A 27,266-nucleotide genomic window follows, 5' to 3' on the forward strand; every position below is an offset into this window, starting at 1 on the left:
CGATATTAAATTATTATTGAAGTAAATCAAGTAAACATCACTGACAAATTTGTGAAGATATTTTTAATAACCATTAATTCGTTGAAACACAAATAATTAGCAGTCGGAGGCTTTGAAATCAGCTCGTCAAAAATTCCAGTCAGCTCAGAGTTATTAAAAGGGAAGCTGGAGGGATATTACTGAAAATTCGTTGGGTGTGGCGCCCTCCCTCTTATGGGGTCGGCTACTACGATGCCGCTGGGGTCACTCAAACCCCTAGAACTGAGCCTCTACTTTAGTCAATTCTCTTTGGGTACAGAGGTAAAAATGGCAGCCCCAATGTTTACGAGAGAAACAGGTTAGATTTTCATATTCATTCTGGCAGTAGGAAAAATCATCCCCCGGACGCGGGAGCATAGTAGGCGCACTCGATTTAACTGTAACTACGAGTTAGAAACGATTAATTTAACGAAAAGTTGGCCCCAAATTTACAGATATAACTCGGAAAATTTGGCCTCAAGTCGCCTGTATTTAAGTCAATACTGTGGATCGTGTGTAATCAGTACGATATAACCTCAATCACCCCCCCGCCCCTTGTATTCCTCTCAGAATAATAAAAATTACAACACAAGGGCCTGATAAGGTCAATGAGCACTGCACCATGGACGGCATGGATTTAGCTACTGTGGAAACTACATGTAGATTATGTACCGATCGTGGAGAAAATTATCATGCAATTTTTGCGCTCAATTCGCATTCCATCGCCGATAAGATCAATAATTGTTTGCCAATAGTGGTGAGTTAATCTTCTCAGGTATTCGAGGTTTATTATAATATCGTAATACCACATTATTTTTTTTTCCGCTCTAATTCTCTCTCCTTCGTATTTTTAACTAATCATTATGTTTTTGATGGATTTTAAATTTCGGCTCTTTAATTTAATAGTCCTCCATCTATTTGTACGCATTTTTTTCTGATAGATAAGTGCAGATGATGGTTTACCATTGCACATCTGTCCAGCGTGTTTAAACGATCTGAACACAAGCTACAAGCTCAGAGAGCGATCGCTGGAAGCAGATGGTTTTCTGCGACAGCAGATGACCCTAATTCTGGTTGAAAGTATCAAACAAGAGGACAAATTCGAGAGTGAAAACGAAGATATTAACACTAAAAGTTTATTATGTGGCATTTGTGAGTCTATTTTCGAGGATGCAGAAGCTTTCGACAACCACATGGAGAAATACCACGCATCTCAATGGGTCTGCAATTTGTGCGGAATGGACCTGAAAACGTCAGATAATCTTCTTCAACACAAGCATGCGAAACACTATGACAGCAGTGATCACCTGAAAAACGTAAAGCATTTTAATTCCGATGTTTCGGAGGATCCGTCAGACAGAGATGAAACTATTGATATTAAGGATGAAGACATACCGCTGAGCTGCCGAATTAATCCAGAAAAGAAGGACATCCCCTGTGATATATGTGGGGTGATCATTGAGACTGAGAGTTTCATGGCTATGCACATTAAATTTCACGAACCGCGTTCAATGCACTGCTCTTCATGCTCTCGTTTCTTCCAATCGCCTTATGAACTCTTTCTTCATAAGCAAAATGTACACAAGGGTTTCGTGGACCAAAAGATGAAGTGGTTCTGCGAGAAGTGCGGAAGGTTCGGCTCTAATACTAGGTTTATAAAGAAGCACCAAAAATGCGGGAAAACCAGGTTCAAGTGTAAATACTGCGAAGTGGAGTTCAATAGGCACAAGGAATTCAGTATTCATCAGAGAGTGAGTACGCGGTTTGAATCTTCAATTGAAATTCTCTGAGTTCTTTGGTGTAAATTTATCGAATCTATCGAAATTTTGTTAAACGAGCTTGGTATCATATTATTATCAACATTAATTATGTTTCCCTTAACATTTTTGAAAACTCGTTATTCCACAGAAGAATCATTCGGAAATAATGACCACCGACCCCGACGTCGAGAAGTTCAAATGTCCGACATGCGGCAAGGTCTTCATTGAGAAAGACTCGTATGGGTGTCACCTACGGGTAAATATTCGCGAACCCGTAATTTCTTGAACTAGCGAGAACCTTTTTGAGATTTATGTTTTTCTAGGTGCATCGTGTGAGGATGGAGAGAAAGTATGGCTGTGAAAAATGCGATGGATCTTTTTTGAGTCCAACTCAGTTGAAGCATCACATTGATGACATACATGTAAGACGAAGAGATTACAAGTGCAGCAGCTGTGAAAAAGGTTTCACGAGCAGTCGAAGTCTGGTAAGAACGAAGTCAATATTTTCAAAGATATTCATGATTCAGTTTATATTATCTGCCCTAAGTACTGTTTTTTTATAAAACAAATTTGTACAGAATTTTTATGACCGAAAATTGGAAACTGAAATCGATATTACTTTTCTACGATGTATAAATAAAAATGGAGATTGATTTTGAACATGAACTTTCACAGAAAGCCCATGAGCAGAGGCATATAAGCCAGACATGTCAGCAATGTGGAGAGCAGTTCGAAAATATCCGAATCCTCAATAAACACTTACTGGAGGTTCACAGTATTTCTGTTCCCGCCACAGGGAAGCACAGTTGCAAAGAGTGTGGCAAGAGATTCCCAAAATTACGTCTACTGAAGGATCACAGAAATATTCATTCGGGGAAACGACCACATGTTTGTGATATTTGTAAAGAGACTTTCAGGTAATCAATCCGTTTCTTCTCATGTTTCTTCGGACGAGATGTTCTAATCTGAAGTGTTGCTTCGGTTTATGTACAGGACATATGCAGCCCGATGGTCCCACGTGCAGAAACATAAGAATGGCGCATTTTATTGCGATCATTGCAAGCGAAAATTCTCGTGAGTACTGATCTTCCTATCGAGGAAACATAAAAAAAGTAAAACAATAATTCATTTAAAATTCATGTTTTGGTTTCTAGAACAAAAGGTCACGTTCGAAGGCATTTGGCCTGTCACATGCCACCCGAAGACTGGAACTACGAGTGTAAGATCTGCAATCAAAAATTCCAGAGGAAATGCCATTTAGAGACTCATTCAAAGAAACATAACGACACTCGACCCTATCAGTGTGACTTGTGCGATGCACGATTCCTCAAAGACAAGTTTCTTTTGGTGCACAAGAAACGCTGTCACGCTCAACCTTGAGCCAAGGAAATTCAGATAAAGATTTAACTCCAAAATATTCAACGTGTACAGCCCAACACAATCAGTTTATTCTTTAATTAATGATGTCATTATTCATTTCAGCTATAAATGGATTTATATAGATGTATATCATAAAGAAATTACAATCTAACAATAACTTGAAATTAAGTATTGATGAAAATGTATTCGTTTCCGTACTCGGAAGTTCTGAATTGCTTGATTGGTTTAACTTTATTGAGAAGCGAATGATCATTAACGCAGAGAGAAACAAAAAACCAATAAAATTTTTACTGAAAGAGGACATTGTGGTATTTTATGAACTAGGGAACAAACTTTTCAAATTGCAGAATAATCTGAAGAAACAATTTTGGGTGCTTGTTCCTGCAATGTAATTATGACTAATTATCACTCAGATCGTTGTATTTATTATTATTTTTGTATAACAAAAATAGAATTCGAGAGAATTATATCAGAAATTTGTGAGCTTTCAACTGTTCCACAGGGTTGCAATGTAGGGCCGCTCTTCTGAGGGACAAGGTAAAGTTCCGACATCACTCCAGAAGTGAGACTTTGCCCCCACCGGCTCTAGCATGTTTCTCCAGGTCGCGTAAGCCACTGAAAATAAAATTGAACATACAGAAAGAGAATATTTCTTTATTGATGTTAACTTACGATAACAATTTCGATCCGAATGACTGAAAATTGTACTCACTCCTTGCATTGCCGAGTTGGCTGAAATGGAAACAGTCGGTCGACATGTACCGAAAATCCGATGTTCCGTCAGGCAGAGTAGGCCAAGTATAATTCACAAAAAATGGTTGAGAAACCACAGCGAAATCTTCTCGTTGAAATTCAGCATCGTTTGCTACATCCTCGTCAACTTGTTGGAAACTGCCAGGAATTTCATTGAAACGGTACAAAAATTTTAGACAACTTACAAATTAGACGGAAATTGGGTGCATACCTCCACATGATGTCATAAAATTCTTGTTTCCGATCTTTCCACTTGGCCCCAGTAAGGCATGCACACTCTATAATAAATGTTAATGTACAAAGCATGGATCGTCCCTGCATCTCCGCAACAGGCTTGATATGAGGAGTTGATACGACAGATACTAAAGTCCTCGGTAAATTATCCCTGAGTAATCGCAGAGTTTTAACCAAATCCCTTCTATGATTTTCCACGGTCGCCTGAGCCGATGGATTCCAACACATATCAGAGCAAAAATCGTTAGCACCCAAGAAGATGTTCACGAGCTACAAGAATTTCCACATATCAGCAGAAAATTCCTTGTCGTTTCCAAACTCTTTCCATGTCGTGGGTATTCATTTATGTTAAGTGATTAATATATTAATCTGGTGAGGTAGATGCAAATTCGCACAACTTACTTTCCAGTGATTTTTTATGTCGACTCGCGCATCATTTTTTATTCTTTTAATCAAAGTTTCAGCCATGAAAGGCATATCCTCTGACATGCTGCCACTTTCGGCTACATTGAACTCGGACTTCGCCTGATGAGTCCAGGCATCTGACTTGCAGTATCCAACAAGTTTCGGATTGAAGACTTTGAGGATATTGGGAACAGTCAAAGTATCTCGCCAGGTACCTTGTCCACCACCCAGTGCAGTAGCACCTCGATTTTCAACGAACATAGTGTGAATATCTGAACCGAAAAGTCCGAATCCTGCTGTCAGTGAATCCCCCATTGCACCGATGACGTCAATATCTCCTGGTCTCAATTTGTGGACTGACGTAGGTACGCTTTTTGAGCGTCCGGCTGTCAATCGTAATTTAGTATAAATTCTTTGGTGATAACAAATGGAAATTTCGATATATCTGAGTCTTGAGAGATTCGAAAAAATTTTTTAGTCATCGATGCAGTCAAGCCGCAGAATATTGAACCGAATTATAATAATTGTTCACAATCAGTGTTCGAATTTTAGTACAGTACCGCAAGAGACCTTCGGAAAAATCCATTATAATATAAAATACAATAAATATTCTGGAATTCCGGTCAATATTCTCGACTAATCACTTTCCCACTCTCGGGTTTTCAATTTTCTTCCGAAGGACACTTATTAAAACTGATTGTCAATCTAGGATAATTATCGGCTCATTACCAGTTATATTACAAGGAAAGGGAATGTCTTCCGAAAGAGGAGTTTGAACCCTCTGGAGTTTTTGCGCTGCTCGATATGCGACCCCATTTGGATCACCAGTATTACCTTAAACATTGAAATATTTTTTTAATTCATCTATTTATGTGTCCCTTTAATGAAGGTATTCTCTAATAAATATTGTTAATTTCATAAAAGACAAAATATTTTATTGGAATTTGTAATATTCCAGGATAAAAAAATTCAAATTCCACAAAAATATGATAATTTCTGTCTTTAGGAGGTTTTTCCATCTCTTACCAATTGAACTGGATAGCCACTCCTTGAAGCTTCGAAGCATTGAAATCGAGAAAAAATTATCTAAAGCACTTCTCTGTGTTATTACGGGTGAATTACAACTAATTAAAAATACAATCACGGCCACCGGAAGTTTATACATTTCCGATTATGATAATTTTCTCACACTGCACTGAATATCAAAAGGACTTCAAATGCCCTTTCCCATGAAAGATCAAGTAATAAGAGAGTTGGATTGCAATTGCAGCAGTGTGATTGGTGAACTTCAGTATTTTCGCTCCAAATTCGATTGAAAGATCTCTCAGTAATGATTAATAATTATAAATCAATCGTTCGTCAATCTGTTTTTGCAGAAGCGAATTTATGCGCAATGTTCTATACCGGATGGTCGCAGAGATCAATCTGAACTTATAGTAACAATTCAGGAGAGGAGGTAGAAAAAACAACGAGCGAAAATGGGAGATTCGAGGAGGGGAGGTAGAGGTGATTAAAAATTCACGTGTCCCCAGTTTTTCTGTTGTTTGTAAGTGAATTAGTCTCTGAATCGTTAGCGGAAAAATGCGCGTGGCTAGGGCAACGGTTTCTACAGCCATTCATAATTTTCTTTATTCCGCTTGCGTAATTAAGGGAGCAATACGCAAATTTTATGCAGCTTTTACTATTTTTTGATCAGAGAATGTTTCATAGGAGAAAAAAAACTTTATACTCTCAGTAAAACGTTCAAAACGTTCAACTCTTCGGGGGATGACAATAAATGAAAAATTCGGCAGAATTTTGTGTAAGCAAATAATTGAAATGAATAATAGTAACAATTACCGGAAGCTAATGCATACACTAGATGCTCGTGAGATTCACTGGCGGTAATGAGATAAATGCAAAAACTCAGAATATAGAATAAAATTTTACAAGCAAGCTGTTACTCTCAGTTTCTAATCCACCATCACGATTTCAAGCAAAATTCTGCGAATTCGAGGCGCATGTTTAATGAAATTTAATTTGCAAATATTTCAAGGTCTCCTGCGATGATGATTGAATAGAAAATAGATATTGTGCATTTATTCATCACCCTTTGTTTCATTCTTTAGTTGATTTGTTCATCAAACATCTCTCAGCACGCGAAATCATTCATGTGATGGCATTACCAATTCTGCAATGATTTCGTATACCTGATGTGCATCTGCAATTTATAATTTTTCAAGTACATTTATCGCTGGGCGAATCGTCAATGAATCCTCTGAAATTCAAACTGATACAACGAAATTCTTGAATGGAGAGATTTTTCAAAACAAAGACTACTCTCAAGTAAATTAATATTTATAAAACACCACTTTTCTGTAATGCTGACGAAGTTCCGCTCAATCCAGATATCGATACTGGGAATTTCGTCAGATAGCCGATCAAATTTCCTTCCAAACGATTTGTATCTAATCGGGTCAATACGCCTCTGCTTACTTTAACTTCGAGTACTCCATTGATATCTAATAAATTCCATGATACGTAGTTATAATTATTTTACTCAAAAATCGAATTACACTCGGTTAAACTAAACGATCTTTAGCAGATTTAAAACAGTACGAAAGAAATTGAAGCCGATGAACTCTGTAACTTCAACGGTTCGTCTTCTAATGAGGAAGACCTCATGAAGAGCTTCTTTATTATTTCAATTATAAGTCCAAGTTGTAAATCATAATAAGCCAAACTTGCTCGAAAAAAATACATTTCCCAGTTGTTAATTCATGAAAATGGTAAATTTTGTTTTCAAGAACCAAAATGTAAAAATACTGCATCACACGTGACAGTCCGCGTCGGAGGACATCATTCTATAACTAGATAACGAAATGGGCTATTGCAATAACTTTTCGATTTTCTACATCATTTCCCTTTTTTAATTTCAATTTCAATTTTCATTGTATCATATTACAGAAGAATGCGAATTAATCACAAATTAATTGCGTCTTCTTTATTTTGTAATTAAATCCCTGAGTGCCCTTTGGATATCGGGACAATCAGCTAATCTCTTCAGCACTAATGCTCGTGTTATCTATTTGTCTGTGAAGTTTGATTTCGCCGAAAGATTTGACAAACTATTATCTGGGCCGCCAGTATATAAAGGCCAATTATCAATTAACTAGTATTCCCTACTGAGGATCCATCATGGAGTTTCTGTTAGTACTTATCACCCTGCTCGGGCTCTCCCAAGGTAATTTATTTCATTCATAAGTGAGAATCGAGAGAATCAATTTCTTTTTTCGTTAAATTGTTCTTCCAGCCCGTTCGGTACCTGCGGCAGGAGCACGCATCATAAATGGAGAGAATGCAGCAGTCGGTGAATTTCCGTATCAAGTAATAACAATTAACATAAATTTTTTGGGGAGACTCTTGAAATGCAAGCAAAATGACTGAAACTATAAAAACGCCGTACTGACGTTAAAATCTAGAGACGATTAAGTATAAAATGGAGAAATCTTCTTTCCATTTATTTCTTCTTTATACGTAGAATTAAATGAAATAATTCAAGTGCTTTTGTTACAAACAATCAGTATCCAAATTTTTTTTATTTAATCAGTTTTTTAACGTTTTTTTAATTTCTAATAATGTAAATATAATGTAAATAGCCATAAAGGAAATGGTTGAAGAGAAATAATCATCAGAAAATGTCAGTCATTTTTCAAGTGTCAAGTAACTTTAAAAAATCGAATCATCTCTCATTTTTTCAGGTTTCTCTGCAAACTGTGAGTAGCAGCTTCCATTTCTGTGGGGGTTCTATCATCTCCGAGAATTACGTTATCACGGCGGCTCACTGCGTTGCTGAGTAAGTGATAATAAGGATATTTGGATTTGCAGTTTTAAATAATTTGCAAAATTTATAATTAAGTTGTCCCTCTATTTTTCTCCAATTTCCAGCGAATTGGCAGCTTCAATAAAAGTCATCTCCTCAACAGTTAAATTATCCGCTCCAGTTCAGACTCACTTGGTGGAAAAAGTTATTGTTCATGAAAGATACGACCGGTATGATTCCTGGAGGAACGACATTGCACTTGTCAAGGTATCCAATACTGATATCCATACTTTTGATTAGCCAATCGAGACTTCAATACCGTAGGGACGGAAAATTGAATACATACTCATGAATTGCGGATAATTATTGCTATGAAATGATCTTCAACATTTTTCGGAATTTCTTCACGGAGTTTTTACCAGAAGAAAGGAATCTAAAGACTCCCGAACTCTTACAGAATATTTCTCGAATTGATAGCTACAGGAAAATGCGAAAAAAATCACTTTCAATGTACTCAAATGAAAAGTATATTCCAGGTGAAGGGGAAATTCGTCGTCAATTCGACGGTAGATTTCATTCAACTTCCTGATGCTCACACCACGATTCCGGTGAATTCCTCTGCCATAATATCGGGTTGGGGGAGTCGGAGGGTAATGAGTTACACTAAATTATTTATTTCCAAGTAGAAATTAGTCTAGAAGCCTCTGGTAACAGTTTGTCATGATTTTTCGCAGGAAGGAGGGTTCGGCGCTAATCATCTTCAGAAGGCTGAAATTTTCATTAGCGATCAAGAGTACTGTAAAATAAAATATGCTTCAGTATTTGAAGTTGTGCACGATACTGCTATTTGCGCGAATGATCCAACAGAAGTGAAAGGTTCTTGTCACGTAAGTCTGACACATAAAAATAAGTAAATAAACTAAGTATCTACTCTTAGATGTAATGAAAGGGCAGCTCACCCTTGTTTTGAATTGTACCAGAATATATTATTAACTAGTTCGTAATTATGAAGTATTCTATCTGTTCTAGGGAGATTCTGGTGGTCCCATGCTTGTCGATGGAGTCCTGATTGGTATCGTTTCATGGTCTTATCACTGCGCTCTATCAGATTATCCAACAGTTTACACCAGAGTTCCTGAGTACATCGACTGGATCGAAACTAATGCTGTTTAAATTCATGAATTCATATTTATTTTAATGAATACAATGCTCCATTTATGTACGAAATTAGCGATAAAAATTGTTATGAAGAATGTTTCGATAAAAAACTTATTCTGAAATTCTAAACGAGTTTTTTGACCAGACGATAATAACAGAATGATAATGACAATAAATAATAGAATTCCCGAGACCAGCGAATACTTTTGAATCAGTCATTCATTATCGTTCATTGCTAGTGATAAGAAATGAAAATGAGGGAAACGACTATTGTTTCCATTGTTAGATGGTAGGGATGCCGATCGATCATTCGTACTAAACGATTATCTATTTCCGCATTTCATCTTTTCACATGTGACTCCCGTTATCTCAGGAGCGATCTGATTTCCCAGCGTGGAAATGACATATCAAAATTGTTAACACTGGTATATAAATGCAATGACAATTTAATCGACAGAGCGGACAATATTTTGTGGATCAATCATGAAGACACTCTTGATACTCATTGCATTCGGTGCACTTTCTCATGGTAAATTTTATTTCCTCAATATTCAATATGGATAAATAAAATAAAATCGAAATTCAATATAAATAGAATTGTTTACGCAAATCCAGCCCTGTTGGAAAATTTTACTTGAAATTTCAAGTAAAAAATGAGAAATTGATATTATATTTTTGTAGTACTTTTCATTGGCTGTTAATTTTTTTAATATTCAGGTAATTCACAATTTTCGGAGAATATGAGAATTTTATTTCCTAATTTTAATTATTCTTTAAGCACGGATTGTACCAGAATTTTTCGGACCATCGCGTATCGTAAACGGCGTGGATGCAGAAGTGGGAGAAATTCCTTATCAGGTAAGTTTATCCGGAACTATTAAAAGCGCAATAATATTTAGGATTTGGAATCATTAGGTTTCCCTTCAACAAGTGGCGAGTAGCTTTCATTTTTGTGGTGGCTCTATACTCAACAAAAAATATGTCATCACAGCTGCTCACTGTGTTGTAGGGTAAGCATTGAAAATTATTGCCCGAGAAGGTTAAAACTTGATGCATTTATGATAATAAATGAAATAATTCAATTTGCCGAATAATTTTATTTGTTTCCATTTTCATTTGCATTTTCATGGAATAAATCCCAGGACATCTGCATCTTCGATCAAAGTGGTTTCCGCAACACTTAAACTATCGGCCCCAGTTCAAACTCACTTGGTGGAAAAAATTATCGTTCACGAAGGATACGATGCGTCTGACTCCTGGAGAAATGACATCGCACTCCTAAGGGTATTCGGAGATGATATCGATCAATCATTGCTATTTGTTTTTATCATATAATTTACAATTCCTGTGCAATGGAAATTATATTCCAGGTGGAAAGCGAATTCATCGTCACTGCGACGTTGAATTTCGTTCCTATGCCCACTGCTGGAATGGTCATCCCTGCTGATTCAACTGCCGTCGTATCAGGATGGGGAAATCTCAGGGTAATTATTAATAATTAATCTTCTAAAACGATAAGTTAAAAAAAAATTGATGAATAGAGAAAACGGTTTAATGTTTCATTCAATGGAAGGGGAAATAAAATCATGAAATGCGATATTTCACTAACAATTTCCTAATGTATTGTGATTATTATATTGTAAAATGAAATTTCCGTTTCCGATTGTTATTTTAGCAAGGGGGTACCAGCCCAGATCACCTCCAGAGAGCTGAAATTCTCATTGCTGACCAAAACTATTGCAAAGGGAGATATGCTCCAGGGAATACTGTCCATGACACTCAGATTTGTGCTCATGACCCCGTTGAAGAAACAGGCTCGTGCAATGTGAGTCTCAGAGTCAATTTCACAGCTCTTCCATTTTGAAAAAAAAAACACTTGAAAAAAATGTGTTTGCATATTTTTCGGATATTTAAAGAGCTTTGTTATCATCTACGCGACAGAAAATTGAAATTAACGAAATTATTTATCTAGGGCGACTCTGGCGGTCCCTTGACGGTGCGGGGCAGACTGGTTGGTCTCGTATCCTGGGCCATGGGATGTGCTCGAATCGATTACCCGACAGTTTACACAAGAGTTCCCAAATTCCTCGACTGGATCAAAGCTCACGCTATTTAAATTTACCGTTCCATCATCAAAAATGTCAAATTTATGATACGGTACCTTATAATCAAAATAGCAAATATAGATTTCTGAATAGTAGAGCATATTGTTTCATCAATTAATAAACTATTATGAACTATCAAAGATTAAATGGTTAAATGATAAAAAGTTCAAGGGATACGAATGGACGATGACTGTGATCAGATTGGTTGATATACTCGAATAGAATTATGGGATGGCCTTGAAAAGAAAAATTAGTCGTTTCTCATTTTGTTGTAAAGAAAGAAAAAATTATTGCATCGGCCGGGACTTGAACCCGGGTCACCCGCGTGGCAGGCGAGTATCATACCCCTAGACCACCGATGCAGGTGTTATGCGAATTAAAGCTACCTATATTTGAATGGAAATATGAACGCTGTATTTGCAATCTTCTTTTCTTCAGAGTATATTCCTTCGCAGCACATGGTCTACAGATACTGAAATCCATACGAATTGTCATAAAATAGTGATGTATCCAGTCGCACATTCCGCCATCGCTGTCTCCATTTGTTTACATTGAGATCGCACTATTTTGATTTTTAAATGGAGCTGATGAGAGCTGTAGCTATGGTATACAAAAAACGAACAGCTGTTGGAAACAATGCTGTGCGCACTGCACAGACTCGATAAATATGACGTGATAACCTTAATTGTAAACATCGGAATAAACACTGAGTGATCCACACAGAATAAGGATAAAGTCAGTATTATTTATTTATTGTAAAAAAATGGATTCAAACATCACTGAAGATGTGTGTAGATTATGCGCAAATCGGGGAAAGCGATATCATTCAATTTTCGATTTGGAATCCAATTCAATAGCTGTGAAAATCAACAACTGTTTACCAATAGAGGTGAGTTTTACGCCGAAATTCTATGCCTCAATTTATTCATCAACAAATTGCGAATGACGTTGAAAATTTCTACTCAATCGCAGATTAGACAAAATGATAAATTGCCGTCTCACATTTGCTCTGCATGTCTGGAGGCTCTGGACATAAGCGATAAATTAAGAGCACAGTCTCTGGTGGCTGATGAGTTATTGAGACAGCAGTTGAAATTAATCTTAATTGATAATATTAAACAGGAGAAAGATGTGGATGATGACTCTCAGCAAATTGACACGACTGAGCGACTGTATTGTGGTATATGTGAGATCAATTTTTATAGCATGACTGATTTCGATGATCACATGACGGCATCGCACTCTTCACAATGGATTTGTAATCTTTGTTATGAAGATTGCCAAACGTCGGAGGATCTACTTCGACATAAATATAAAGAACATTATGGAATTGTTGATCAGAATAAAGAAACTGAGACTGATCTTCCTAAAGAAGATGATGTTCATTCTCCTGAAAAAGCTACGACTGATGATCAAGGAGAAGCAGAAGAGTCCGATGGCTCGGCGAATATTTCAGATCATTACGTCAATGTTAATGAGGCCATTGACATCAAAGATGAAGACCCACAGAATTCTCAGGGCATTGAGGTACATGCACAATCATCAAAAAGGAAAAATATTGTTTGCACAGTCTGTGGTGTAGAAATCGCAACGGAGGAATTGATGTCGCTTCACGTCAAAATGCATGAGCCAAGACAGATTTCTTGTCAAACTTGCTTCCGAGAGTTCTCATCCCCCTATGATCTTTTCATTCATAAGCAAAATGTACATAAAGTTTTTATTGATCAGAAGATGAAGTGGTTCTGCGAGAAGTGCGAGAGATTTACAGCGAGTGTTCAGTTTCTGAGACGACACAAGTTTTGCGCGAAAATTAAGCAGAAATGCAAGTATTGTGGCCAGGAATTTTTGAAGAAATCTGAGTTGCAGATTCATCAGAATGTACGGAGAGTCTTCTCCAGAAAGATTTCTAGGTGCTCATTTGAGGACATGCATTCATTTTCAATCGTTTGTTATTTCAGAAAAATCATTATGAAGATGTGATGAAGGATCCAGAGTCGGAGAAGTTCGAATGTGAGACGTGTGGGAAGAGCTACGTGCAAAAAGCTAATTATAATTCCCATATTCGGGTAAATTTGGATCATCTTTTGAACCAATTCAATTGCAAACTCTAATTTAATCTGGAAAAAATGTATTTATGTCTTCGATTTTCTATGAAAAAAAAGGGAATGTATTGAAGGAAACATAAAAATTTTACAGCACCATCAAGCCATAGATGAAGGCAAATTCACATGTCCCACCTGCGACAAAAAATTCCGAACCTCTACGATATTGAAGTCTCACATCGAAATGTTGCATGAGAAAAAACTTAAATATATATGTGATATTTGTTCCAAGCGCTTCTGGGGTTCGAGGAGTATGGTGAGGACTTCAGGGAATTGACGAAATGTCGACTCGCTTGTGTTCTCAAAATTCCAATTGTAATGTTCCAGCAAGAACACAGAAAAAGGCATGCGAATCAGACGTGTCAGGAGTGTGGAGAGAAGTTCGATAACACTCGAATTCTTGCTACACATTTACTGAAACAGCACAATATTTCCGTACCCCATGCCGGGAAATTCTCTTGCAAAATCTGTGGCAAAAAGTTCCTCAAGTTGAGACTCTTGCAGGATCACAAAAATACTCATACTGGAACGAGACCTCACGTTTGTGACATGTGCCAGAAGACTTTCAGGTTGAAAGTCATTCCATAAATAATTATTATTTAGAATAATAACATTATTAATCATTTTAAAACGAAAGAATAACATTATCTCGTGAAGAATTTGCAATATGATTTTCTGTTAATCATGAGTTAACCGTAAGTCCCAATTATTTTAATTTGTATTTAAAAAAAAATTGTCTGAATGTTTAGAACGTATGCGGCAAAATGGGCCCACGAGCAGAGGCACAAGAATGAAGGTTTCGTTTGTGATTATTGCAAACATAAGTTCACGTATGTGATCAGTTATAGTTACCGTCATAAAAAAAGAAAAAAGTTGTTTTAGGTCTTTAGCTATTCTAATTTTTAATTTTTCCTCCATTAGGGATAAAAACAACTTGAGGAGACATATCACTCGGCATTTGCCTCCAGAAGAATGGAGATATCAGTGTGAAATATGCGATCTGAAATTCCAAAGACACTCCAATTTACAGCGTCACGTAGAGAGACACAAAGCTATTCATCCATATCCATGCAATATCTGTGAATTTCGATTTCCCAGTAAAAGAACCATGACAGCCCACAGAAATCAGAGCCACAGAGAAATACTTGGGTTCGATCGTCTTCCCTGTGTTTAATTGTGACTGTGAGAAAATAAAATTGATACAACTTTGTTGTTTAAGTCTCTCAAATTAATTTATCGGTTCAAAAATTGAATCCTTAAAATGAAAAATAGTTAAATAAATACATTCTACGTGACCCATTAGTGCTCCTTCGAAAATCGGCGCCAGAAATTGACCCACGGGTTTCCTAACCTCTAAAAATGTGACAGGAATAAATTCTAAACTCTAACATTTAACTTATCCTTTCGAAAAATGGACTCGAAAGTTGATGCTAGCAAACCCATAAAAATCTGTCGATTATGTTTAAAGACTGGTCAGAGTTATCGTTCACTGTTCGAAGAGAAGAATAAGATAGCCGAAAAAGTCAGCAAGTGTTTACCAATTCTGGTGAGTCGTAAATGCATATGTATCCCAATTTCGTCTAATTTTACATGAATCGTACTCAATGATTATTAATCACTAATGCCACGAAGAGGAGATAACATAAAAACGTCGAAATATGAATTACTAACAAACCTCTCCTTCAACAAGTTTTTAACAAAATATCTTATAACTCAATGAAGATAATGATATTTACATAGATACTTTTTTGGCTGTCATCTCTCTTCATAAAAAATTAATCTGCAACGGTCTCACTGTTTCTCTTCAATTCTGAGATATTCACTGTAAACTGCTCTCAAGAAAATATACTCAATTTCTAATGGATTTTAGAAAAGAAAAAAATCATTTCCAGGTGAATCCAAACGATGACCTTCCTAGTCATATTTGTCCCCTGTGCCTACGTTCCTTAAACATCAGCTACAAATTGTTAATCCAAGCAATAGAAACCGATGGAAAGCTCCGAAAGCAACTGTCAGAGTCTCGGGCCCAGAGGCTCATCCTGGAGCCACGAGGAACTGTCTCTATGCCTTTAAAATCCCAGCAGATGGAAGCAGGTAATCCAGGTATCTGTGGCATCTGCGAGATTCGTTTCGAGGATGCAGAAGCCTTCGACAGCCACATGGAAATGTTTCACCACTCGAAATGGGTCTGTAATCTTTGTGAGACTGACTTCACGACCTCAGAGGAACTTCTCCAGCATAAGCACAAGACACATTACGACAACATGGAGTGCACTGAAGCTCCAGAGAACTGCATAGACGAGGGGATAATCGATATCAAGGAGGAGAGAATTACTTCGGCCTCTGAACACTCGGATGCTGAGGAGTTTTTTCCTGCGGAAGCTGAGAACGGCAAAAAACGCAGGAAGGAGAAGCAAAAGGTGGATGAAGAGATGAGGGAAAAGCCCGTGAAGGAGAGGAGGACCCGGGAGATTTGTAAGACATGTGGAATTACCCTGGACAGGGAGACATCACTCAGAGAACACATGAAAATGCACGAACCCTACGACGTAGAGTGTGCAGAGTGTCAGGACAAATTCACCACAGCTTATGATTTCTGTGTGCACAAACGTGATTTTCATAACAGCCATCCCGGGCGGCCCATCAAGTTCTTCTGCAGGCTTTGCAACAGAATGATGTGGGACATAAGAGCTCTTAAAGTTCATGCCAATTGTAAGAGGCCCAGACATACGTGCAAGTACTGTCTCGAGAATTTTTGTGTTAAGAACCTACTGAGGCTGCATTTGAATGTAATTTATTGTGGATCATTTTTTTTTGGGTTTGACAACAATTCGCGGGTTGATGGTGGTGATTTTTGCAGAAGGAACATCGTCAAGCTATGATGGAGGATGAGGCTATAGAGAAGATGAGCTGTGCGTACTGTCAGAAGCTGTTTGTCGATAAGAAGATCTACTACGATCATGTTTATGTGAGTAAGAGTTCGTTTTTTAGTGGCAATGGAAGAAAGAATGGAAGGGCATAGACGAACATTTTTTGTACAATTATGCGGCGATATTGAAAGTCTATCGAAATTGTAGAGGATTTTCGGTAATACACTATTTATTATTAACATTAATTCTAATGGGTGTTCTATTGGAAAAGATAGTTGAAGGGATGAAAAGTCTTTCCATAAGTGCGAATCTTTGAACTTCACGTGAAATTTTGTGGATATCTAATTAAATTGACTGATTAATTCTTTTAGCTGCACAGTCGATCGCTCGTCTATCGATATCAATGCAAATTTTGTGAAAAAGACTTCGCCAGTGCGTCGTCGTTGAAAAATCACGTTGAATCGGCCCACGATAAAATCCCGAAATACGAGTGTCGGACGTGTAAGAAAAAATTCTACAACAAGAAGAATTTGGTAATGCCGTTATTGCGTACACCGGTAGCTTAATACAATTGTAAAGTTATCAATATGTTATGTCATTTCGTTTTTCATCTATGGAATTGCAGCAAACACATGAAAGAATACACTTGAAACTTCATTGTAAGCGTTGCAAGAAAAAATTCGAAACTGTTGAACTCGTTAATCAACACATGAAGGACGTGCATGGCGTACCGTTGAAGATAAAACGGTTGTACTCCTGTCCGCAATGCGACAGGAAGTTCACCAGGCGGAGTGTCATGGAGGACCACAAAAACACTCACAGTGGAAAAACTCCCCAGACTTGTACCATTTGTCACAAAAAATTCAGGTAATTACGATTATCCGATTCGTTCATTAATTGAACTTATTGAAGGGATTCTTTTCAATTTTTAAAATTACAGAACGTATGCAGCACGTTGGGCGCACGTACAGAGACATGGGTCTAACGGATTTTTCTGTGATTATTGCCAAAAAAAATTTCTGTAGGCATCCATCTGATATTATTTCAAACGAAATTATTTCCCTAAATAGTTTTGTGTCTCAAATATGGAATTCTCTTTTCAGCAATAAGAGACACATGAAATCCCACATAATGAGCCATCGTCCTCCTGAGGAGTGGGAATACATATGTGAAGTATGTGATGCCCGTTTTCCTCAGAAATTTCGACTAACGAATCACAAGAGAAAACACACGGGAGAAAAAAAATACTTGTGCGATATATGTGGCTCGAAATTCGGCCAGAAATCCAATCTCGATAAACACATGAGGAATTTACATATTGCCCCAGAGCCTCAGGAATCCCGGTAAATTGGTGTAAATAATCGCATATCATTGTTTCATCATCATTTGTCAAAGATTATTCTGGAATACATTGATTATAATCTGTTTCATGTCATACCTTAATCGATATTATTCTGTTTCAATTGTCACAAATCAACGACAGTCCTGTTTAATTTAATAAACTAATTATTTCTCATCAAAAATCCAAATCAAATGATTTTTGGGAAATGGGTGAGAGATTTTTCAAAATCGACATCTCAGTTGTCTCGTTAATGATACCAGAAAAAAAAAATTGAAAAATAAGAAAATTCTTCAATGTGTTTACCTTACGTCCGTTATTCGACCGCAGTCCACGACTCCAATCAATCAAATTAATCCTCAACGACACATTCACTATATTCAGTTTTTCTCACTGATGTTCAAATAATTTCTAATCGATATTGAAGAAACCATAGGTCACCTGCACTATTATCACACATCACAACTCACAAAACACTGAATTTACTCCTCGAATCATTCTTGAAATTAACCAATTATTAATTTTTATTCATCTGAATTTGAAAATTCAATATAGGTAAGTAATTAAATAAAAAATGATGTCTATATAATTATAACAACATCAAATTTATGGATCCCGCGTAAATTCTAGGTTCTGGATTCATAACTGTGAGTCAATAAAATCGATCCTCCACATTCGATTCTCCATAGCCCGCCAATATTCTCAAATTTTTTCTCATTTTCTCCTACCGACTTCGGATGATAAAACTCAGTGCACTTTACAAAAACTTCGAAAGTTGTCACACACAAACATTAAGTTCTTTGTCCTCGGACCCACACGTGCGAATGTAAACAATAGGCAAGGAACCCAATGTTATTCAACTTGCGGCCCAGTTTAGTACTAGAAATAATTTCAGAGATCGTGCAGATCAACACGAGAATCAATCAGCTAACTTTTAAAAAGTGTATTGTTGTTTTACTCTCATTGATGTTGTGATTGTTCGGGCAAAATAGAAATTGAGATTGATATCCGGAGGGTTCAGCGGATTTAATGCTGTTGAATGACATGAATTGAGGACCCAGTGCTAATAATGCGTGCAACTATGGAACAGACGTGCAGATTATGCACTACAAGAGGCACTGATTATACGCCAATTTTCCGGAAAAATGATGAGGATATCGTGAGGATGATCAGGTGTTTACCGGTGCAAGTATGTGGAAAATATTTTCACTTTGGCTCTGAAAATTGTTAAATGTATCTTGAATTAACCTCTCAGGGAGTGCCTTTTGTCGGCTGAGATTCTTGTGGATTTTTGGGCATAAAATTCCTTTGCGTTCCGTGGATGATCTTTTAATTTTTCTTTTCAGGTTATGCTATGGGAAAAACTAAAGAATTACTTTTTTAATTTAGCCGTTTAGCTGATGAAGAGATATTAAAGGAATATCCTTGAGTCTAAGAGAGACAGCGAAATCTTTGTCAATACCTTTCTTGCAGCTGTTATTCTACTCTATGAGAGAGGCATGCGGAAAAATATTTCAATCTATCTTAGATTCAAAGATATTCCTTGAAAACTCCACTAAGAAATGAGCCGACTCTCGAGGCTTCAGCTACCAAAATACTTTCTGTTTATTAGATTCGTCCAGGTGATGGTTTGCCGCATCACATATGTCCAGGATGTCTTGATGCCTTAGAGGTCAGTTACAACCTCCACGTTCTCTGTCTAAAAGCGAACCTCGAGCTTCTAGAGAAATCCTCAACCCTGAGGATAGAAAAGTTGAAGCAAATGGCAAGCCCTACGAGGAAAAAAAATGAATCGAGAGAGAGAAAGTCGACTGAGGATGCCTCAGACTTTAGCAAGGATCCCATAATAGTGGAGACTTATCACTTCCCCGAGGCTGTGTACAATGATCTTCCTAGCTATAAAGACTTCTCTGAGATCTTCCTGAGGGTACCTGCAGTCAAGCTCGAACGAATGGATGACTGTGTCAGTTGGAGTAATGGACAAGATGTTAATCATAATGTTCTTTCAAATGCCCTTGTAGAGCACCAATGCAAGCTAGAGCCCATCGATATTGACGAGGCTGGCCCCTCTGGGTACCAGGAAAACGTCGATGAACTCGAGGATGAAAATCAGTCTTCGATATTTATAAATCCGAGCGTTAAACCCTTCCGAGGACCAAAACGTACCTGTAAGAAATGTGGCAGGACCACATCCGTTTCAGAATTTCGTCTTATCAGATATAAGGTATGCCTAATGATGATTTTACAAATTATGAATTATTCCATCAATTTGTTACAACATGAACTCATACAATATTCGAAATTATTTTTTATTATTATCCAACATTTGACATTGAGAATTTCGACAGCTCCTCATCAGAATATGACCGTCAGATAACAATGAATTTATCTGAGTATAGAAAATAATAATAGGGTGGCTGTTTGATTCAGTGATGAATTAAATCTATTTCAATTGATTGATGTTGCCTATCCCTGATATTATGTAGAATAAAAGTCGAGCACGGGCACAACTCTGTAATTCTTGCGAAGTGGAGAAATCAAGAGATAGCAATCCCAAATCTCCGGAGATGAACAATCATCCATGCAGGAGTATTGAAAATACCCAGGAAGTTGAAAGTGGCCAACAGCCTGACCTCCACCTGAGTTTCGATGATTTCAGAAATCTCCATGTGTCAAATGAACATTCATACGCTCGTTTCGCCCGTTCATGTGCCCTCAAGTAACGGTTCATTCATTTAAAAAAATCAAATAAAATTTTCAACAGAAACGTTGTCCAATTATCACCGATTTATGTTCTCAGAACTATTTGGAAACAACAATTGGCTAAGATCAATGCACCCCCCAGAGAAAAAATACTACCCAATCCAAAATCCATCATTTCTTGTCTCAGCTGTGGGAAAAAATATTCGTAAGTAATAAATAATGATATCCAAGTACTTCGTGCCAATCGGAATTTTAAATGTAAGAAATTAATTTTAAAACATAGGAGGTACTCTAAATTGAAGTACCACATAGCAATTCAGCATACACCCCCAGAGAGGTGGGAGCATCACTGTGATCTGTGTGGAGCAAGTTTTCCAATCCGTAATGACCTGATAACGCACCAGGCATCTGGTCATGATAGCGAACGGAACTTTATGTGCGACTTGTGCCCCCTGAAGTTCGAGAACAGACGAAAACTAGGGCACCATAAAGCCTTTCGTCATGGGATGCTGAGACGAGAGAGTTGAAATGAACAATTGGGTACTGAAAATTGTTTTCGTGTTCGTGAACTGTTAAGAAATAGAATATAAGTTGGACTTCTCAATAGTTTCGTCGTATGCACCGATACTAATAATGTTAATGGGGGATTTTCGAGAGTAGTGCCTGGAATGATAAATAAATTTTATATTCTTCGGAGAGCTTCCCATCGATATTCGATGCCTTACGAGAAACTATGCGAAAATTATTATTATTATGCGTGAAATAAAGCTTTATGGAAATATTTTTCGTGAATTTTTCGCGTAGTTTAAATGGATAAAAATACTTTTCTGCTAAATTTGTTATTTATTGGTATCGGGGGTAATCTGAAAAAGTTGGAAATTTGAGACCTGTTTTTTGGAGATTTTGAAAATTTTTACGGCGTACTCGGCAATTTTGAAATTGCCACCAGAATCGAGTCAAGATGACGTCTGATGTTTTATGTAGCAATTTTAGATAATGTATCGTAATAGAATGCATTTATCTGTCTTTTTTGAATGAAAAAAAAAGTCTGAGAATAAAAAACGAACTGACGAATGTTTTTTATATAAATTTGATTTTCCATTCATCCTTGAAAATTTGTGTTTCGACTTTGGAGTAGAAATCACTGTTGGGAGTACCGAGCACTTCCGCTTTCTTTTCTTGGCCGCCACGGTACTCGAGGCGAAATGGTAACCAAGTTTTCTAAGTTTTATAATTATATCTTCCGATTTACGTTAGTATAATGGTATTTTCTCTCGATTTTTGAGCTTGAAATGAATTTGCATTCGCGGATGGGGGAAAATTGTGATGATTTTGTGAATATAATGGAATATTTAGAGGAAAAGTAGTGACGTTCCGTGATGCCATGTGGCCAGAGCATTTTTTCATATTTTTTATGGAAAATAATACGTTTTTATTAAAAAATATGGGGAATTGTTACTTTTTCCGTAATGATTTAATTTATTGTCCAAGAGTTTGGTTGAAAAATACTTTTTTTGGGGGTGGAAGTTAACATAACCTCGAATGCACGAGTAACAATAAATGTTGAGTGCGTTAGAGCTTGCCAAATTAAAAAATTAGAAACTTGACGAATTTTGTAATTTGTCAAATATTATAGATTTATTATTTATTTATTTATCTTGATATATTGGGATAATGAAGGGAGGAACTAATTTTCATCGGATAATATTTTTTTTTCCAGACGACAAAGCGAAGGAATGGTGGAAGGGCAAAACATGGTCGAGGCCATGTGAATCCTGTTCGTTGTACCAACTGTGCTCGTTGTGTTCCAAAGGACAAGGCGATCAAAAAATTCGTCATCCGCAACATCGTCGAGGCTGCAGCTGTAAGAGACATCAACGACGCAAGTGTCTATGATACCTACCAGCTCCCCAAACTGTACGCAAAATTGCACTACTGTGTATCATGCGCAATCCACAGCAAAGTTGTTCGCAACAGATCCAAGGCTGATCGTCGTATCAGGACACCACCTCTTCGCAACTTCCCAAGGGTGACTATTCTCAATTACTTATTTATTTGTAATTAATATTTGTACTCATTTCACGTGTCCTCCTTTCAGGACATGCGCCAGGGACCCCAGCAAAACAGGAAGTAATTCATGTGTAATTTTTAATTACAAAATAAATAAAAATCGATAAAAACAGGTTTGGGTGTTTGAGAGAATTATTTTTTTTTTGTATTCACCCTTTGAAGATTGGAATTATTTGAAAGGAATAATTGTCAGAGTTGGAAAGGGAGTAGTAAATGTGGTTGAGACAGATTTAGAGAGACTCTAAGAATTCATTGCGATATTTTCATTAATCAAATTGACCACGGTCAGTGGTTTCTTCATAATAATGTGTTTAAAAGAAATATTATTAAAAATGAATTGAAACAAATAAATTTTTATTAGTCATATTCCTGATTACTGAGTGTATCGGCTCTCCGGCATTTTCCATTTACATTTGAAATATCTCTGTTGAAAATATCAGAAAACACTGAGGGAAGATGCGATCTAAAATTCCACAATATTAACACATGTAGTTGATACAATTTTCCCTGTGCCAGATCGATGTATCGAAATTTATCTGAGGTCAAAGCGACTTGGCTATTTGCAAAAAGAACATTCTGGATATCATAAAAACCTTCAGCATGGAGATTTCTCCGCTACCCCATGATACCTCTTACATTAAACGAATGTACAGTTATCTCTTAAAACTAGAAAAAAAATCGCATGAACAGAATCATTTGTTTGCCTCCTCCATCGCCTTTTTAAGTGTTTTCTCGAATATTTTCTTAGAATCACAGAAGCCTTGTTTAGTTTTTCCAAATGAATTGGGCCCAGCTGAGGTCGGAGTCTCACGTCCAATATTTCTCATTCTCATTCGTGCTTCGGCAGGCATCTCCTCAGGTTCATCATCGTCATCAGCATTGAATACTGAGGCTACTGTTGGCTTTGCCACGGGCTTGGTCACTGGTTTCTGCAACACAATCATCAATATTAAATTAAATATAATAATAACTCAGAATATGCCATCATAAAATAATTCCTCTTAACTCGGTGATTGGAATGCTACAAGGTGAATCTCTGAATTCAAGCCAATGTTTAGAGAAAACGTAAGATTTTCCGTTGAATTTTTTCACGCGTAAAACTACACGTACATAACAATTGTCAATTAAAATAGAATAGGTTAGAGGGAACTTACAGATGTTGCTCCCAATTTCATTTGTATTCCTTTCTTCTGGTCAGTCGGTACTTTCTTTCCAAATCCAAACGTTAATTTCTGTTTCCTAGAGTCTCCCTGTCCGTAAGTGGGTGATTCCCTCCTGTCCTCTGATCGCAGGGGTGATCTGTCCCTGTCATCATCCTTATCCCTCCTATCCTCCGCTCTGTAGGTACTTGACCCTGACAACGTCAAACACTGGCAAAGTTCAGATCAAGTTAAACGAGACTGATTTTATAAACCGGAAAATCTCAAGCCGCATGCTACACATATCTGTATCATGAAATGTGCTCTTATATTCACGTATAAAAAAATTTACGAGAAAACCTGACGAATTTTTTAGAGAATACTCTTAGAATACTATTTAAAAATCCTCTCCCATCGGTATTTTCGGAAATACCTCTAATACTATGAAAAATTCCGAAATTTTTGTCACAACCTTTCTTGTAGGAACGAATAAGCTCTACAAAAAATGATTTCTCAGAAATTTCAGGTTTCCCTTAGTTTCAGAGATATTTCCTAAGAGTTCATTGAAGAGCCAATTTAACTTTTTGTACCACATGAGTATGAGTGAATTTGTTATTATTTAGTCATATTTGTACAGCCTGTTTTAAACTTATAGGATTTTTCATGGCTGGGAATTTCTAACGCTTGGATGCTTTACGTGAAGGCTTAACGGTTCATCATGACACGTATTTGTTGACTATTATATAATTAAAAGGTTTTCTAGTCCTTGCAGGGGACGAAAAATGCATGCAGATGTGTATTACGACTTCTTAGAGATCAATGTATATATTTGCCACTCAAAATCGTGAATTTATGTTGGGAATTCTTAGTACGAGCAAATTTGTCAATCGGAGGAAAGTAGGGCACTGCATGTAAACGATATAAATATGAGAGCTGTGAATGTTCAATATTGGAGGTGATTATGGACGAGGTAATTGATACTATTCGAATGTATTGAGTAATGTAATTTTCATATGCAAATAACAAAACCTTTTCTGTAGTCCTCCCCTGGATTGCGTCGTGACATGGTCTGGAGTTGATTTTTTTTCAGCGTTTAACCACGATTTCGATCTACTGAGGCGTCCCCAGGAGCACGAAGTCATTGTAATTGGACAGAAGCTGGAGTCGATGGTTGAAGGCAATGGAAGTCTGCTTTGCCGAGCGTTACTTCATGAATTTTTCGAGAAGAGCTGATAGGTGACGCCACCATGCCCTCTTCGGGGACAAGACTTGGGATTTTTAGGGTTTCCTTCGTTGCGATGGTAATCATTTTTTTAAATATTCAATCAATTATTTTCGGAATTTCTCATTTTGGAAACAACTTCGGGATCAATTGGACACTTGGGATAGAATGCACATTGAGATAATTTTCGAACAGACAGATTTTGAAAAATGACAGTTGGAATGTAAAAAATCAGAAGCGGCTACAAGAAATTAATTTTTTAATATAAAAAATCCATTATAGATAAATAATTAATGAAAAAGCCTGTAATTTCTGAATCATTGTGCACAATAATATTCAATAATCGTCAATAAATAACTTGATCAATTACCAATAGATAATCGGCCGAGGGTAATAAACTCCTGAAAATTACCGCAATTAAATAAAAAAAAAACCAAAATCTTTCTCTTGACAGTCTCTTCATAGCCACTGACCATTTGGCAACAAAATTGTCCATGGCATGAAGGAAAAACAATTATTTGCCATCCCGTTATGATCTCTCCCCCCAGCAATGAATTTCGAAGAAATACCGATGACTCGACAACTAATAAAACCCCCAAATTTACGACGTGAATAATAAAGAAGAAAAAAAAAATAACTCTCGGTTTATTTAACTCATTGACTCATCGTCATCGAGCCATCATCGCACACCACCCGATGTGATTCCGGGAATTCGGAAATGAGCCCTCGAACGCTATCCCGCTGAGCAGCCAGATCAGTCCTCTAAAAAAAAATCCTCTAAAAATCCACTTCAGGCAATATCTCCATGTGCCCGGATCACATTTTGATACTGACACGAACACCCGCGGTGAGTCAATGAGGATTCATCTGCAGTCGTATCTGCAGTTAAAGAGGCTTATTTTTTCAACATCTTGAGAGCCACGTAGAGTTTAGCACCAGACCTCAGTTTTTATCGACGAAAAACTGTCACGTGCCCGGGCCTGATGATCATCTGATGTTGAATTATCTGGAGAACCTTCTAGACGCCATAATCAAGAGCTACCGAGGTCCAGGACTATTCACAATACATCTCCCACTGATAATATCAGTTTCATAATTAGCCAAGAGTTATCAAATTTGTTGGGATTATTTATGAGATTGCTCGGGATAAGTTATTCCATGATGATTCCATGGGCGGTGGGCAGTATAATTAATTGATATGCTTCGGGGATGTGAAAATATCCTCACAAAATTCAGATCCGTCACACATATTTTAAATGGAACTCGGCGATTATGATTTTGTTGCTTTCCGTTTTGAAACATTCTACTGTTCAAGTTTCAAGGTATTTGTAATAATAATATTTGATAAACAATTCTTCTCTGTGTCCGCAAACTTGAAAAATTGGAATTTTCATAAGTGATCTGAAAACAATCGATTTACCCCTTTAAAAATAATCCTTTGACTGTCAAAACCCTTAATTAACAGGAGAATTTAATTTTCAATTTTCATTTCTTCCAACGATTTGATTGAAAAATTTCATTTCAAAATGTGAAAATTAAACAATTCATGAAAAAATTCCCCTACGTCGAAATCCTGCGTGTTTTGCAGTACCAATAACTTACATAGTTTTTAAATAAAAAAAAAATTACATAGTGAAGCAGTAAATAATGTCAAAATAAACGATTAAAACGGTTTTCCGAGGTAAAATAGGAGCATTTCCGCAGGCAATGGATAACCGAACAAAGGTAACTGTATCCCATTGTGGCGATAGACATCATGAGGTCGATAAAGCGATCGTCTAAGAGTCAACAGGGCTGATCCCAGTATCGGTGATTGTCTGAATAAAAGAAAATCCAGGGACATGAGGGCGTTATGACCATGAAATACCCAGTGATGCGTATCTTTTCATTTTTCTTAAAAACACACTCGAGTGAGACTGCTATCCCGCAGTGTCACAGTCACAGATCTCTCGCCATTACTCACTTTACCCCACATAGTTATACCCACAGACATATTTTGATACTTCTTGATAAAATGCACAGCAGTCAGGACGAGCGGTGGCCGCCCATCGTGCATCGGACAACGCCTAAAAATCACTTGTGTCAACCATCATCGGCCCTTTCCTACGGGCCCCCTAGGGCCCTCCCTTTATCACCAGGTGTCATCCATCACCCTTCTTCTACAACGCAAACTGCCATTCTCCCGCCCAAATTCATCGAATCACCC

General features: G+C 37.1%; 8 protein-coding genes and 1 non-coding gene across 11 annotated transcripts; 6 read left to right on the forward strand and 3 right to left on the reverse strand.

Moving 5' to 3' along the window:
- The first annotated feature begins 271 nt into the window (after positions 1-271).
- LOC105264762 (zinc finger protein 112) lies at positions 272-3,459 on the forward strand. Its single transcript, XM_011301861.1, has 7 exons — positions 272-775; positions 960-1,769; positions 1,927-2,034; positions 2,102-2,263; positions 2,454-2,695; positions 2,772-2,852; positions 2,933-3,459. Exons 1-7 carry the CDS (start codon positions 641-643, stop codon positions 3,156-3,158), a joined length of 1,764 nt encoding a protein of 587 aa, XP_011300163.1. The 5' UTR covers positions 272-640; the 3' UTR covers positions 3,159-3,459.
- Positions 3,460-3,560: 101 nt separating this feature from the next.
- Positions 3,561-5,970, reverse strand: LOC105264766 (phospholipase B1, membrane-associated-like). Its single transcript, XM_011301867.1, has 6 exons — positions 5,577-5,970; positions 5,280-5,384; positions 4,548-4,936; positions 4,123-4,415; positions 3,871-4,049; positions 3,561-3,773 (listed from the first exon to the last, which is right to left on the reverse strand). The coding sequence occupies exons 1-6, from the start codon at positions 5,713-5,715 to the stop codon at positions 3,646-3,648; spliced, it is 1,233 nt and encodes a 410-aa protein (XP_011300169.1). The 5' UTR covers positions 5,716-5,970; the 3' UTR covers positions 3,561-3,645.
- A 1,742-nt stretch (positions 5,971-7,712) lies between these two features.
- Positions 7,713-11,712, forward strand: LOC105264836 (serine protease 48). The gene is made up of 14 exons (XM_011301983.1): positions 7,713-7,773; positions 7,843-7,916; positions 8,291-8,385; positions 8,478-8,619; positions 8,889-9,002; positions 9,087-9,239; positions 9,382-9,519; positions 9,970-10,039; positions 10,289-10,368; positions 10,426-10,520; positions 10,653-10,794; positions 10,881-10,994; positions 11,186-11,335; positions 11,483-11,712. The coding sequence occupies exons 1-14, from the start codon at positions 7,728-7,730 to the stop codon at positions 11,624-11,626; spliced, it is 1,557 nt and encodes a 518-aa protein (XP_011300285.1). The 5' UTR covers positions 7,713-7,727; the 3' UTR covers positions 11,627-11,712.
- A 148-nt stretch (positions 11,713-11,860) lies between these two features.
- Positions 11,861-14,935, forward strand: LOC105264765 (zinc finger protein 62). Its single transcript, XM_011301866.1, has 7 exons — positions 11,861-12,504; positions 12,588-13,493; positions 13,574-13,681; positions 13,812-13,973; positions 14,045-14,286; positions 14,467-14,547; positions 14,639-14,935. The coding sequence occupies exons 1-7, from the start codon at positions 12,379-12,381 to the stop codon at positions 14,889-14,891; spliced, it is 1,878 nt and encodes a 625-aa protein (XP_011300168.1). The 5' UTR covers positions 11,861-12,378; the 3' UTR covers positions 14,892-14,935.
- On the reverse strand, positions 11,907-11,977 carry TRNAG-GCC (transfer RNA glycine (anticodon GCC)). Its single transcript has one exon. It is a non-coding gene; the product is annotated as a tRNA-Gly (tRNA).
- A 13-nt stretch (positions 14,936-14,948) lies between the features above and the next one.
- On the forward strand, positions 14,949-18,106 carry LOC105264764 (zinc finger protein 41-like). Of its 2 annotated transcripts, XM_011301863.1 has the most exons (7): positions 14,949-15,263; positions 15,610-16,506; positions 16,578-16,685; positions 16,959-17,120; positions 17,213-17,454; positions 17,528-17,608; positions 17,691-18,106. In XM_011301863.1, exons 1-7 carry the CDS (start codon positions 15,129-15,131, stop codon positions 17,932-17,934), a joined length of 1,869 nt encoding a protein of 622 aa, XP_011300165.1. In that variant the 5' UTR covers positions 14,949-15,128; the 3' UTR covers positions 17,935-18,106. The 2 variants fall into 2 exon arrangements, with proteins under 2 accessions (XP_011300165.1, XP_011300166.1); XM_011301864.1 differs by lacking the exon at positions 16,959-17,120.
- Positions 18,107-18,805: 699 nt separating this feature from the next.
- On the forward strand, positions 18,806-21,437 carry LOC105264763 (myoneurin). The gene is made up of 5 exons (XM_011301862.1): positions 18,806-19,115; positions 19,539-20,150; positions 20,413-20,645; positions 20,727-20,834; positions 20,913-21,437. Exons 1-5 carry the CDS (start codon positions 18,996-18,998, stop codon positions 21,154-21,156), a joined length of 1,317 nt encoding a protein of 438 aa, XP_011300164.1. The 5' UTR covers positions 18,806-18,995; the 3' UTR covers positions 21,157-21,437.
- Positions 21,438-21,763: 326 nt separating this feature from the next.
- RpS26 (ribosomal protein S26) lies at positions 21,764-22,812 on the forward strand. 2 transcript variants are annotated; one of them, XM_011301868.1, is made up of 3 exons: positions 21,764-21,837; positions 22,350-22,658; positions 22,728-22,812. In XM_011301868.1, the coding sequence occupies exons 1-3, from the start codon at positions 21,835-21,837 to the stop codon at positions 22,761-22,763; spliced, it is 348 nt and encodes a 115-aa protein (XP_011300170.1). In that variant the 5' UTR covers positions 21,764-21,834; the 3' UTR covers positions 22,764-22,812. The 2 variants fall into 2 exon arrangements, with proteins under 2 accessions (XP_011300170.1, XP_011300171.1); XM_011301869.1 differs by having other exon boundaries at positions 22,740-22,812.
- A 208-nt stretch (positions 22,813-23,020) lies between these two features.
- LOC105264768 (PEST proteolytic signal-containing nuclear protein) lies at positions 23,021-24,994 on the reverse strand. Its single transcript, XM_011301870.1, has 3 exons — positions 24,868-24,994; positions 23,854-24,053; positions 23,021-23,628 (listed from the first exon to the last, which is right to left on the reverse strand). Exons 1-3 carry the CDS (start codon positions 24,902-24,904, stop codon positions 23,392-23,394), a joined length of 474 nt encoding a protein of 157 aa, XP_011300172.1. The 5' UTR covers positions 24,905-24,994; the 3' UTR covers positions 23,021-23,391.
- Between the last annotated feature and the right edge of the window lie 2,272 nt (positions 24,995-27,266).

Source organism: Fopius arisanus, unplaced genomic scaffold, assembly GCF_000806365.1.
Source record: "Fopius arisanus strain USDA-PBARC FA_bdor unplaced genomic scaffold, ASM80636v1 scaffold00025, whole genome shotgun sequence".
In the NCBI taxonomy this organism is placed as follows: Eukaryota; Metazoa; Arthropoda; class Insecta; order Hymenoptera; family Braconidae; genus Fopius; species Fopius arisanus.